At 41.4% G+C, this 14624-nt stretch overlaps 1 protein-coding gene and 1 long non-coding RNA gene across 2 annotated transcripts in view; both read left to right on the plus strand.

Annotated features, from left to right (window-relative positions):
• Window positions 1-3380: 3380 nt before the first annotated feature.
• LOC118412078 lies at window positions 3381-4312 on the plus strand. Its single transcript, XR_004830718.1, has 3 exons — window positions 3381-3480; window positions 3941-4039; window positions 4177-4312. It is a non-coding gene; the product is annotated as an uncharacterized LOC118412078 (long non-coding RNA).
• A 2404-nt stretch (window positions 4313-6716) lies between these two features.
• LOC118410826 (kelch-like protein 9) overlaps window positions 6717-14624 on the plus strand; it is a 13771-nt gene continuing 5863 nt past the window's right edge. The window contains exons 1-11 of the mRNA XM_035812658.1: window positions 6717-7251; window positions 9951-10063; window positions 10534-10603; window positions 10896-11092; window positions 11542-11659; window positions 12235-12392; window positions 12740-12905; window positions 13221-13354; window positions 13507-13677; window positions 13934-14028; window positions 14212-14385. Coding sequence (XP_035668551.1) covers window positions 7224-7251; window positions 9951-10063; window positions 10534-10603; window positions 10896-11092; window positions 11542-11659; window positions 12235-12392; window positions 12740-12905; window positions 13221-13354; window positions 13507-13677; window positions 13934-14028; window positions 14212-14385 — 1424 coding nt within the window. The 5' untranslated portion in view covers window positions 6717-7223. The remainder of the gene's footprint in view (window positions 7252-9950; window positions 10064-10533; window positions 10604-10895; window positions 11093-11541; window positions 11660-12234; window positions 12393-12739; window positions 12906-13220; window positions 13355-13506; window positions 13678-13933; window positions 14029-14211; window positions 14386-14624) is intronic.

The raw sequence follows: 14624 nt of genomic DNA on the forward strand, positions 1-14624 counted from the left end.
ACGTAATATCTCAAAAGTGGACCAAACTTTTTAAGGAAAGAAGATTTTCAGGTTGCTATGAAGGCACTGCAATCATCATTCACATTTTAGCCCGAGCTCCATTGCGCAAAGCTCATTGAGTGGTATCCGCCCTTCAACCGTCTTTGATGGCCACATGGTAAACTCACCATTTAAGAGTAAGAGGAGCTGAGAAAAGCTGGACTTTTCTCATAAAAGTTGATGTTAGAAAAACGTGACCGTTTTGTAGTGATCTTTATTGTGGTTTGATCTAGGATCAGCAAGTATGAAAAGTGCAGTCAGGTTCAGAGTTCAAGTTAGAAGGGAGGTGAGTGTAATCATCTACTTTACATAAAAACGGATCAGTGAAACCGCACGACAGTGGTGTAGTACCCTACTATATAGACTGAAAGCTGTTGTAAGGTCAAAGTCTGTGAGCTTTCTTTTGATTAGTCATTACAAAAATTAGTGAAAGACAATCCCTCAGTCTGCTACCTGCGTATGCTTATTGCTAACTTGATCACGCTTTATTAATCTATTCTCAGACTGGCAACCAGTTTTCTCTACCCTTCTCAGTTTTCTGTTCTTATTGATGTTTCACATAGTGTCATGACTATCCATTCTCTGATATCATACCCCCATCCTCCCCGTTGCCTTTAGCCCCCTTTCTTCCTCCCTGGATAGTTCCTTGCACGATATTTATAGTTTTGGCTTGTCCCGATGACCGTGACACATATGGCCGCACCACTTAAGTTTTCTTTTCTTTACTATCGCTACTGGGGCTTTCCGTACGGACCGATGTTTTGCTTTGCTTGGCATCTGTTAATGTTTAGAAATTTGAATTATGGATTGGTGTAATCTATCGATGTAGAAGACTTTTGCTGGTAATGGTTTTGTTTTCGATGTTTGTAAAACAAAAGAAGTTTCAAGAAGTCTGAAATGGCATGAGGCATTGAACGGAATGGTGCTTCTGATCATGAAGCAAAATAAAGAGAACGTTTTCATACAAGAAAGCGGGTAAAATGTACTGCAGAAAGAAAGAATACATGCTGTTGATGCAGAAACGTTGACAAAACATTTCAACAACATCTTTCTCATTGACGTCTTCAAATAAAGATGGTCAGAGCGTCGTCAAGTGTTTAAAGAGCAATTATCATGTTGCTTAAATTTGCTGTATCTATCTGAGGAGAATAAAACGGAGAAACTTCAATGTGAACGTTGTCTGGACTTAATGAATAGTTATACAACATGCATAAATGGTGTGAAGTTGGTTGGTAAGACTTAAAATCAACTGTGATATTAAGCAATGCATGAAGATTTTTTAGGAAAATTAATTTGCAAATATACATGTCACATTTATGTACATGAATTTTTTTGCAAACATCGATGCGATATTTTGGTGGCACAATATTAACCCTATTCAGACCGGGATTTTTCAGAGAATGATGTTGACATAATATTTAAAGATTCTTTAGAAATTTGACGCTATGGTGACGTTATTATGACGTCATCATTTTGATTATATTGGCTGGAACCATGAAAAAGGTATCCCAGAAAACTTCAAGTTATGCCGTAAAAAATTAACAGCAAATCAAATGCAGATGATAATGTTTGTTACGACTTGAGTTGCCAATGCAATATTAACATCAATGACGTCAAAATGGCGTCACAAAATGGCTCTGCCATCTTATATCCATAACCTTGAATCTTCAAAAATACATGTTTGCATTGACTAAAAACGTTCATCTAAACGTTTTTTCTATGAAAAGATATCAGGCAGATGCAAATTCTAAGGGGTAATAAGCTAGTTATTCTTGATCTGGTCATATACTCCGCCATCTTGTATTTTGGCCGATACGTCATCAAATCACCATAATTCATGCATAATTAGATATGAAAGATATTCTAGATAACATTTCATTCATGTGAGAAAATAGCTTGTAATAATTGTTAGAACCAAACTTAGCGATTTTCGTCAAAAATGTCAACAAACGGTTGCCATGTTAACATGAAAAAATGGAAAATTTTTCAATATTCGTGAAACTGTTGCCAACTAAATAGGAAAACTCACTAATTTTGTTGGCTCTAGCGTTAGCCGTTCTGGCGTTGTGCGACATAAAAGTTGGCGCAATGGCCTCAAGAGACCCCCCCTCGTCTGAATGGGGTTAAGAAATGCCTCCTCATTAGCATGCTTAGTACAAACCACCTGTATCACCTGAGGAAAACCTCTGTGGGAAACAATATCTCCATAATGATTACCAAGGAGGGGCCCCGAGACAGCCTAGCGGGTCTTCTGCATTTTTCTTGGTCACCGCATTTATGTCAAATCTAAAAGCTGTTAAAACCTCGAGTTCCAAGCTTCAGTTTCTTGGCTAAAAAAAAAAGAAACAGGACAGAAAATTTTCGGCTTGTCAACTCAAAGGCAGTAAAATGTATATGTGTTGTTTGAAATCACTGTGAGCAGGATCCATCTGTGCCATCCTCCCAGCCCTCTTCTAGGCCCCTGGCTGTCCGATGTGGTCTTTCTGCATTTTTTCCAACCGACCGCATTATAGATCCGAACTCGCAAACTGGGCTGGTCGATAAAATCTCGATCGAGTTCCAGACTTTCAGTATCTTGGCTAAAAACAGAAAACACAAAACAAACGATTCTCGGCTTGTCGTGTCAAAGGCGGTATGTGTATTTCTAAATCTTTGCATTTGTGTTAACTAACGTTCAGGTATGATCATCACATTTTGATACATCATTGTGTATTTTCTTATGTTGTTTACGTTTGTCTTCTGTATATATGCATCGTGTTGGTACTACTGTAAGTTTGTCAGCTTGAATCTGTACTGTTTTTTCAACTTGCCTAAAATATGACCAAGAAATTATCAAGTGAAGATATAGAAACATTTTGATTGTACATGTATGTGCACACCAACAAGCACATGTACATGCAATGATCATCCATGTAACCATTTCTCGAGCCCGGCTATTGGGCATTCTCCCTGCCCCGACCCTGCTCGCCAAGCTTTGTTTCGACATCAGATCTTTCTGGCAGCTGAATTGTCTGATTATAACGTAACTGCGTGTGACACTAGACTTCGTGGACGGGAAGCACTGTCGGTACCGTAAATCAAACTGTAATTTATTTCGAAGAAGTAAAGCTTATAAAGTGCACTGTTTTGATAAACGTTACGTATACCATTAACGTTTGTTACGCATGCCTATGATAGATATCAATGGCCTCGAAAAGATCTCAGGTAGAGGGCCCGGGCGTTCCATGATTTTCCTGTGTTCCCCCCAACAGCTGACTTGATAAAACAATGGCGGAATTCAAAGGCCATTCTACCGACACACCTGGTGCCCACCCCAACGCAGTACTCATCCTGACGCAGGCCTCTGCTCTGCGTCAGGATGAGTACGTCATGCTGAAGGAACGTCCCTGTAAGATCGTGGGATTGACCACATCGTCCCCTGGAAAACACGGCGGTACCAAGGTAGTATTTTGTACAAGTTTATTCACTCTGATAAAAATGACTCAAGACGGGCTTGTCGTTTTTGTGGAGAGCATGTCTCGAGAAGTACGTTGTGGATCGTGAAAGAACAGGCACGATGTTGGGCCTTCAATCGGCTTTCTATGATACTGCAGTTGAATTTATAGAATAAGAAATGTTTTATGACAGTGGTAAATGATGAGAATATCATACTTATGACGTTTTGAACATGAGAAGAAGTGCAAAGTCAAGGCTTCAATTGCATAAAACGATTCACACAATATGCGGATTTCAGAAGAATTTCCAACTTTTATACTTTGGAAAACATGCTTTGGAAGCAAGAAAAGTTTCATTTTACGGAGCATTTGACGTTTGTTTTGATATCAGCACATATAAATAATGCAAATTAATTCAATGTTGATCATTACTATGGTAAATTTCAATCATCACCTTTTTGTTTAAGGTTACCATAGTCGGAGTCGATGTCTTCACTGGTCAGGAGTACCAGGATGTGGTCCCCATCACCGAGAACTGTGAAGTTCCACTCGTCAAAGACTATGCGGTAAGGGGATGATAGTTGCATGCACAGCACAATCATGTGGGCACTGAACACACACACATACATATACACACCACGCACACATAGGAACACAAACCAACTTAACGTGTTATCAATCTCTAGCACTGTTCTACATGCAGGTGACTTACATTGATAATGGCTAAATGATCCTCGTCGAACACGACAGCGAGAACTTCCCTACGGAAAAAGCCCTAAAGATTCCAGAAGGTGATCTTGGTGACAAGATCGTAGCCCATTATCTGGATGGTGACCCTCCCTTGGCAAGTCTTGCTCCACACACCCTAGAACTATATCTCACAATCTGTGTTCATATTAGCTTGTATACGAGAGTGATCAATAAGTCGGTGACCTCACCCAGAAATAACAACATAAATTTGTGGCGTATTACTATGAAGTATAGATATTTTGTGAACGTCAATGAAGGGGGAAAATGGACAATGATGTACAATGATTGTCCGAAACTTGAGTAGTACACCCTATTTCTGGCCGAGGCCTTGAGCGTATTGATACGTCTTGGGAGCGAAGGGTTAGCCTGGAGTCCAACCTTGTTCGCTTTGGTCCGCTCCCGAAAGTCGCTACCCCGCGACCAAAGCGAGCAATATTATATTGGACTCCAGCGGAGTTAGCGGAGAGTCGAAGTTTCATTGGTAATATATAATTTATACAGAACCATATAACCACTTCTCATTCAACATAGAACCATTATTTGTGATGGAAGTCGTAGGGAGTAATTGTTCTATCTCTTATTATAGGTCTAAACCGCAGCACTCTCCATGTCAATTATAACGGTCACATCGTAGCTTGTAGTAGTGCACGTCAAATAAAGATCACATCCCCTATACTCCCTTATAACTCCTTAGAAGAGACGGACTTAGCTATCTTCTCGGTGAACACACGAGACGATACTTGTTTGATTTCGTTTGGGTTTGTATACTAAAGAGAACCTTTTCTTGTCCCTGTAGGTTACTGTTCTATCAGCCGGCCGTGAGGAGAAAGTCCTGGACATAAAAGATGTCAGGAATTTGGGCCACCTGCACGCTGATCTTAGGCATACTTAGATAGTAAGTCTCGTGCCGTGTCACACGAAGGCAGTCTGACAAATGTCAAGGCATGAGATTTTTTTTCTGTGGGGGAGGGGGTATCATAGATTGTCACCTTTGGTGATATCCAAGCCAGGCGATATCCAAGCCGTATCAAACAGGCTCCGGTTGCTTTGTTAGGTACTGATGGACTTTTTCGATACTGCCTTGCCACCGGTTGATCAGCTTGGAGATTACCATAGACACAGAGTGACAATCTATACGTCTTGGACTAGTGTTCTTGGGAGATTGGTGATGGCTACCCATTCAAAGAAGCTATAGGATCCGACTCCAACATAGACCATAGACATAGAACTTACACCAAGCACGCAAGCGATATGGGTAGGGAGGGGGATGCCTTGCTATTTTTCACTAATTGTATTTTACGACAACCAAAACATTGATTAGAAAACACTGCTGGCTTGAGGTAAGCTAACATTTCTGCTCATTTGCTCAGTTGATGGGATTCCAACTTTTTAACTGTATTAATACAAGTTTAAATTGGCTATGTGATAAAAACTTTAATGACCCGCCTTCCCCACGTTGTTTATGGGAACATAACGTCTTGTCGGCGACCTAAAATAAACCGCCACATAAACCACCGAGTAAGCGAAGCGAGCAAGGGGCAGGCCGATAGGTTATAATTATCATATTATCTTCTTTGCTAATTTTAGAATTGTCGAAACGATCGAACTCTAATCCTTTGAATATCATGTTATGATAGAGCCGTTAGATATGTGACTGTGTTCTAATTTTCGTAGAATATTTCTTATTATTCATATCTAAGTAACAGATGATTTGGTAATAGGTATTTAATGTGATTCTGTGTAATTGTCAATCAGTGTTTGTCGTGATACAAATATGTCTGTTTACTCCATACCTTTAAGATGTAAAACACATAGATACAATACAACACATGAATTTCATTGCGAGTTTGTGTCTGTTTGTGGTGTTAACAGTCACATAGTCCCAGGTAGATTTTACCTAAAAATAATTATGGTTCCAGGTTTGCATCCCCTAAGATCTGCAATTGGGACCGAAGTAAGCTGTACGAGTCGGGCTTTTTTCTGATGACATATAATTATAACGTTACGTTCTTTTCCACTCAGTCTCGTAGTGCCAGGGATCGTAGAGCCTGCATTCCGCCGGGTAGACCCAAGTATAAGGAACTGAACGCAACAGAAACCGACAGTAATAGAAGTAACATGCCATCCCAAAAAAGTCCCAACTGTTAAAGTCTGTTTCGGGCTGCTCCGACGTGTATCGTCACAAAGAAACACATTGTCAAGTCCACAGATCGCGTGACTGACCAAGCACAGCTCCTCTAACTTATGATCAAAACAACTGCCGTAATGGACATCGTTATTGTCCCTTTCATGGCTGGACGATCCCAGGGGGACTAGTCGTTAATGTTTTAAAAGACTTTAAAAGTCTGAACGAACTAGGCTGTTTTTCCATTTCTGTTCTTCCAACTACCTGGTATAGTGCTGAAACGGATAGTCCATTTATAAAAAGAATGTTCTTGGTTCATCCAATGTCTTTAGAAAGTCTTGTTAGCTTTCAAATTACTTCTGCTATATCTGTATCTGACCGAGCAAGTGGCTATCTGGAGAGTAGTGTCTGCGTCGTCTGTACATGTCAGTGTCTTGGTTACTACCAATGATGTATGTTTTTGTCGGGAGTTCTGTTTTGCACGCGTTGCTATAGACAGTGTGATTTGAAATATTTAAAGGATGATGGCTTTGTATTGCTAGCTCTCGTGACTTTTAATTTAACCACCTTATATGGGATTTTAAACCGTGAGTAGTATATTGTACACAATGTATACATGTACATCATAACGATACGTTCTGAGACTGTACGGTCTGAGATTTGACGGACGCGTTTTTTTTCAACGTCTAAAATTTGTTTTCAATACAAAACATATCCTCCTTGAGTCCACGGCTCTATCCTAAGCGTGAGAATTAGAGAAAGCAGTAGAAAACAGAGTTAATGTGAATTAAAGGTTACCTATATTTCGAGCGCGCCAAGTGAAGATTCTGTTGGAAACCCGACACCGACAACAGGCGAGAGAGAAGCGGGAAGAGATGGGGAACAAGGTGCAGCCTCTACCAGGTGAGAGCCACTCTTAACTCATGATTGTAATAATTACGTTACTGTGTAAAATTGTTCATGATATGAAAGAGTGAATGAAGCAATAACCGGTTTATTTCAATATCAACTAGGTATCTAAACCTATAGCACTTATTCTCTGTCCCAAGAGCTAACTACCTCTCAGAAAACACGACCATAACATTTCCAGAACACGAGACATCAAAACTAGCGCTTTCGCTGTATTACCTTAGAAAGCCACTAGAGGGTTTATTTACCTCCTACTAAGCTGCCAAATATCATTACAATCCACCCACTTCTCGAGTTACGCTATTAAATCACACACACACACACACAATAAAATATCAATATCAGCCGTAATATGCCTGATCTAAGGTATGTAAGGTATGACTTATAACTATCTGTATCTATATAGCCGTTATAACCGCCGTTCGGCGTAACACACCAGCTTCAACGTTAAATTAGACACCGAAACTTAATTTAGAGATGTGAAATCTCCAAGTACAGTAGAAGGTATGGCAGAACAGGTGTTTCTTGTAAGAATACGCCTTTTCAAGGCTGCCATACTGAATTGGCATTATGTCTGTTAAACTCTACCAATCATCTAGGCAACTTATCTACTCTATAAGAGGCAATGTGGCAAGAAAAGAAAACATATACTTGTACAGTCCAACGATACATTGTATTTCTGATGTAAATGCCGTTTTCTTATTCACTATCCTCTATTGACCATACAGGGGTTATCGCATGGCAGTATATAGATATATGTGGTCCTATTATGCATTGCAATGTATGTAACAATATGATTTATTACGCATACCGGAGTATGTGAGTCATTAGCGGTCATTATGGGATAATGTATGGATTATGCGGACTTCAATGTTTGTTAATTGCAAATCTTAGGGTCATATCGTGTTTGCAGATACAATATAAGATAAACCAGATTGCTTGTTGTTGTTTTCTTAAGAATAGTTTCAGAATTCCAAATTTCAAAGTAAAGCGAGCATCTAAACCAATGAAAGCAGTGCATGAAACTTCCAGCATGTTACCAATTGACTACCAATATCAAAACCAAAAAATCTACTGCGATACATATAAAAACCACCAGAGGTCCCAGAATTTAATCATTTCTTTATTTTGCAAACACCTACCTACATACCAAATACAATACAGATCCACTAGCGAGCAAATATTTTTCAAGTTATATGAGATGTTCATAAATAGACAGATAGATAGACATGTATGCACACACCACGTACGCATGCACATATACACACCACGTACACATGCACACACACCACGTACACCTGCACACACTCACCACACGCACATGCACACACACCACGTACACATGCATACACACACCACACGCACATGCACACACACACACACCACGTACACATGCACACACACACACCACGTACACATGCACACACACCACACGCACATGCACACACACCACGTACACATGCACACACACACCACACGCACATGCACACACACCACGTACACATGCACACACACACCACACGCACATGCACACACACACACCACGTACACAAGCACACGTACACGCACACCACGTGCACATGCACACACACACCACGCACACAAGCACACGCACACCACGTACACACGCACACACACCCCACGTACACATGCACACACACACCACGTAGATATGCACACGCACACCACGTACACACGCACACACACACCACGTACACATGCACACACACACCACGTACACATGCACACACACACCACGTAGATATGCACACACACACCATGTACACATGCACGCACACACCACGTAGATATGCACACACACACCATGTACACATGCACGCACACACCACGTAGATATGCACACACACACCATGTACACATGCACGCACACACCACACGCACATATGAAAGCATAACCACTTGGCAAAAAAAAAAGACGTTTCCATGTTCATAGAGCTGGTTCCCATGTCCTGAACAATGGTTTTCAGACATACATCTGCTCGGAGATCAGTTTGTCCCCAGATGCCACCATAACAAAGTGCTCAACACAAAGAATGGTCCAATCAATAATTCAATACGAAATTCACAACGGCGAATGTCAAAGACACCATCTTTTAAATTTTTCAAAACCATGATGTCATCAGTTTAAGATAAAGGACGCCGTATTTCACACGCACTTTTATTGAAGATTGATAACATTGTGTTTAACAGTAGTCAATAATGATGCTAAGTTTCTGACCCCATGCCTTCTTATATTGCTTACGGTGACATGTCATTTAAATCACGATAAAAGAAAACATTCAAAATGTTATTTTTCGGGCACCTTAAGAATTCATATATAGTCGACATACGCTTCTATATAGTCGTTATAACAAAACAATGCAAGGATTGGGACGCATTTTGCAGTAGACGGTATCTGATACGACAACAGTGCGTGAAAATCACAAAATTGTGCTTAGATTATTCTACCGTAATGAAACCATACCTCTTATCAGATGGGAAACTTCTACTTTCTTCCTTCCCCACAAATCAAAACGACGTTATGGCGTACGGTAGAAGTATTTGGTCAGAAAAGATGTGGAGAAACTACGGGGAAGGCTGTGAACCGTTTTCCCGCCAGTTCGTGAGAGAAAACATGTGCTTCCTGCGTTAGAACCAGAAGATTTTCCAACAAGGTGCACTGTTGTTCCCAGAGCCGTGTAAGGTGTGTGCCCACCCGCCCGACCACCATCCAGAGATGCGGGACCAGATGGTGGACACCTCGGAACTGGAGAGGGAGCTCAACGAGCAGAAAAAAGCTTCGCAGGTAAGGAAGGTTTCATTAGTCTGTTTGAACCTAACAAGGATCCCGTTTTAATGGGGGTATAACAAAATCAAAAAAGAATGAAAACTAGAATAGAGGGACAAGACTTTTTTTTCACTGTTTTCATTTTTTCCTATTTTTGGCTGAAACGATTGTCTACGTAAAGGTGGTACTAAACCAGTGATGAAAAGAGACGAGAGGTGATATAAGGGGGATACAGTCACGTGTGGGACCCCAAGCAGCAAGGAGTTCCAAAATGTATTGCAACCTGGTGAGAGAACGCAGCCGAAACTTTGGTGAAAATGACTGTTTTTTTTTTAAATAGCTAGTTTTCGGATTTATCACATGAATAAAAAACATAGAACATAAGAGATCACGCGGCTTATGCGTTGATATGTAGCAGAATTATTTGTGGCGATTTCAGTACAAACAAATACACCGGTGCTGCACATCGAATGTTTTTCCTTTTCCAGGTTTCAGATAAGTTAAGGGCTCTGAAGCAGGAAAAAGCACGGGCTGCGAACTCGAAAAGCTCACAACAAAGTGAGTATATGTCAACTCCGTAATGTTCCCAAGACCAGAAGTAGGATTCTATACGGCGTATTCAACCAGAGAGACGAAATGCTTTGAGCTTTCTTCCAATGCTCCCTTTCTTAATGTCACGTCTTTTCTGTTATGATGAGCTTTTTTGCAAGCTGGATGTTTCTTTACGCACAGCTAATATTTGGTACTGTCATGTCAGTCGTTCTTTGCCTCTGCCTTGCACAAGGTTTAACTTTAACGCATCACCCTGCATACACCAAGACTTATACGAAACGTATCACCCCTTCCCCAGACTCCCCCAATAAGCAGTTGATCCATCCCCACTGCTGTCAGGACGAGCAGGGCGCTAACCCCATGGTGAAGTCACGTGACTTTAAGTCCAGTGAACATGGCGACAGTCTGTTGTTTCACCTGAACCGGCTGAGACGGGATAACCACTACTGTGACACTTACGTCACAACTGACGAGGGGGGCTTCAGGGTGCACCAGGTAAGTCTGCATTCATTTTTATTTTTTTATTCATTCATTCATTCACTCATTCATACATCCATTCATCTACATATATACATGCATTTATCTATTCATTAATTCATTAATGCGTGTGTTCATTCCTTCATTTATGCATTCATCCTCTCCTGCCGGTCCAAGTTATCAGCTCAACACGTTGTCTTTTTTTACCATAAACCGATGTGATTGGCTGATAACGTTGCGGCGACAAATATGCGGGTATTTTTAATTGGGTGACGGCTAGCAGCGGATATGACAAGTCCCTCGATGAATTTCAACTTTAAAAACACGAATTTCTTTACGCGTTGTGTGTTTTCTTGTCATTTTAGTCATACCAAGGAGGTTAAAAATCACCCACCTGATTTTTAACCTCCTTGGTCATACTTGTGCGTTTTTCATGATATTCCATGCCCATCTCCCTCCCTGTCCAGGCGGTGCTGGCCGCGATCAGCCCCAGGTTTAAGGAAGAGATGGAGCTTCAGGCGGCCGAGCAGGAACAAAAACAACTCACCACTATTCGCATCAAGGACGTCTCTCCTACAGCACTTAGTAAGAACAGCTTCATTAACTTCGTCTTCTTTAAATGTTGTTACCTCCGTGAAGGAGGTATTTCTTTGTATCTCTTCGTCTGTATACTTGTCTGTCTATCTCTCACTCTGCAACTGCGTTTATGTGTATGTGTATGTGCGTATGTGTGTTTGTGTATGCCTGTGTCCTCGTGTGTGTACATATGTGTCAGTCTGTCTGTCCGTCTGCCTCTCTAAGGTCCTGTGTTTACTACTTACTTTGGCCATCTGGCAACTACATTTATGGCTTCCATTCTGGTGGTACGTTAACAGCTGTCCAAGAGTTTTACTTCTGCAACTATAGTCATGGCTACCTCCCTAGTGTCACTTCTACAAGTATGATTATTAGGCTATAACACAGCATGTTTGCCTATTTTGGTCTATCTGACCATCCTCGAAGAGGAAAAAAATTCTTCCTTTTTTTCTGAAATAAGGCAGAAATTAATGGGCGCGCTGATGTCATCCATACAATTTACTTCCTGTGGCCTAATTAGCACAGCTGAAAATCAATGTAACAGTGGATTACTCTACATGTTTTTGTCTTTGTCCTTCTCATAGATTTCTTGTTAGATTTTGCCTACACGTCTGAGATCTCCATTAATCTGAAACACGTGGAAGACATCTTCAAATCGGCCAAGAAGCTGGCGATACCTGGAGTCGTCTTCTTCTGTAAGGAGTTCTTGTCTCAGGAGATCAACATGGACAACTGTCTGAAGGTTTGCGTACAGCCATGAACTATATTGCCATGTGTATATATCTTTTTACGTTGCACATTGGTTTGAAGAGGTGCAACGCCCAAGTGAGTGTTCACATTGCATTCGGTAACTTCAGTTATATCCCCGGCCGATTCATGCGGAACACTTTAAAAATGGTACATGCCGCTTTCTTCGCTTCGCATTTGGGAAAGACTATGACCACTACCATTGGACTGAACATTTGCACAAATTAGTGATTGCACAAAGTTGTGTGGCCCCACTGTAATCTTTTGTCGTTTTCAAACATAAAGACTTCGGCATGTCTATGTCAAAAGTAATGTTTATTATTTCTTACCCACATCATGCAGGTATTGGAAGTCGCGGGTCGGTGTGACTTACACGACATAGTAGAGAAAGTTGACGGGTTCATCCAGAAGAACTTTGACCTGATGTCGGAGTCAGACCTCCTTCAGCAGCTCACCTACCAACAGATCTCATCGTACATGCGCAGTGATGACGTGCGCTCCAGCGCAGGTACGGGATGGCCAACGGGCGAATGACTGAATGAACGATCAATTAATGAATTAATTTAAGACGGAAGAAAGGAGGAATAGAAAGAGAAATGCAGAAGGGAAATAATGATAGATGGAATGAAGAAATAGATAATAATGAATGAGTGAAAGAAGGAATGAAAAATGAAGGAAGAACTAAAATGAAAGAAATTTATATCACGCCATGTATATTACGTTTACTAAAGTGAGACTTGCGATTCATGAAAAGATTGCTGAAATCAGCCTATCCTTTACAAGAAAAATAGCTTGCTTTACTTTTTTCGACTTTTTCTTTCAGAGTTGAAACTATTTAACGCCGCCTGGCGTTGGCTGAAGTACGACAGTTCACGGAGCGCGCATGCGCACGACTTGATGGCTGACATTCGATTCGGGCTGATGTCTTCACTGGAGCTCAAGAACCATGTACAACAGGTAAATTGGATTCAATATCGAACCGAAGACTTTTTGGCAATGCTAATAACCATCCCTGACAAATAGAACCACAAAACACGGAGTTCATGAACAGGTATTTTAGTATGACTCTTAAGTCTATCTTTTTTTCTCTCCGTGATTTTTCCGTTCAGGTAGATTTCATGCGGACAGACCAACAGTGCAGCCGGACTCTACAAGAGGCCTACGAGTACCACCTCTTCCCTTCCCTGCAGCCTTTGCGGCAGAACATCACCACCAAGGTCAGGTCCTCAACGTACTACGTCATCACTGTGGGCGGGGCGCAGAAAGAACCAACCAATCAGGTAAAGGCAATACGGGATTAAAGTGGGTGTAGTACAAAAGGAACCAACCAATCAGGTAAAGGTTACCACTTCTGGGCAGGGTACAGAAGGAGCCGACCGATCAAGTACAAGCTTTAAGCCAAGGAGATTAAGCAATGTGCTGACTGGACGACGTTACAAAACTGAGCAGTAGAAAAAAATAGCATCTGTACAAAACCTATTGCTGATAGCATTTGCTAAATGAATATGATTCTGTCAACATTTCTTTGTGTTCCAGTGTCTGTACCTGGATCTGTCTCCAGAACCTGCGTTTTCAGATGGTGTTATGCCACGGCCTGAGTGGAAGCAATTCCAAAGGGCTCCCAAAGCCAGGTGAGAGCTGTCAAAGTCATTGAGGATATGTTTCCATTCGATTAGTATACCTGTCGCCGCTTTGCACTGTAGCCGATGCAAGCGTTGCTTTCTATTAAAAAATGCCCCACTTGTACTTGACAAACATACCCTAGACAAACGTTCGTAGTTTTTGAGGTTCTTACGAACAAAACCTCTCTTCAGATACCAGCTGACGGCTGCCGTGTTGAACAACTTCGTGTACCTGGTGGGCGGACAGAACGAGGTTCACGCGGCGGGGCGGGCGGCGGAGAACTCCGGCTGGCGCTACGACCCGCGCTCCAACGAGTGGCTCTTCATCGCCCCCATGCACGAACAGAGGACGGAGTTCTGTCTATGGTTATTATGTAGTGCTGTTGCATTACTGATCCCTGTCAATGTCTTTTCATCTCATAACACGAACGAGTCTTAAATCTCTGTCACACAGTGGACGAGAATTGGCCGTGTTTGTTAATTGCCTGATAGTCGAGATGTATACCCTTAATAATCCAGAAGATAGCTTCTTTTCAACGAATGAAGACCTTTATTGTACTTTATTGTACATTACAGTTCTGACCATTCTATAGCTAACAGATGAC

This window comes from Branchiostoma floridae, chromosome 3, assembly GCF_000003815.2.
Source record: "Branchiostoma floridae strain S238N-H82 chromosome 3, Bfl_VNyyK, whole genome shotgun sequence".
Taxonomy (NCBI): domain Eukaryota; kingdom Metazoa; phylum Chordata; class Leptocardii; order Amphioxiformes; family Branchiostomatidae; genus Branchiostoma; species Branchiostoma floridae.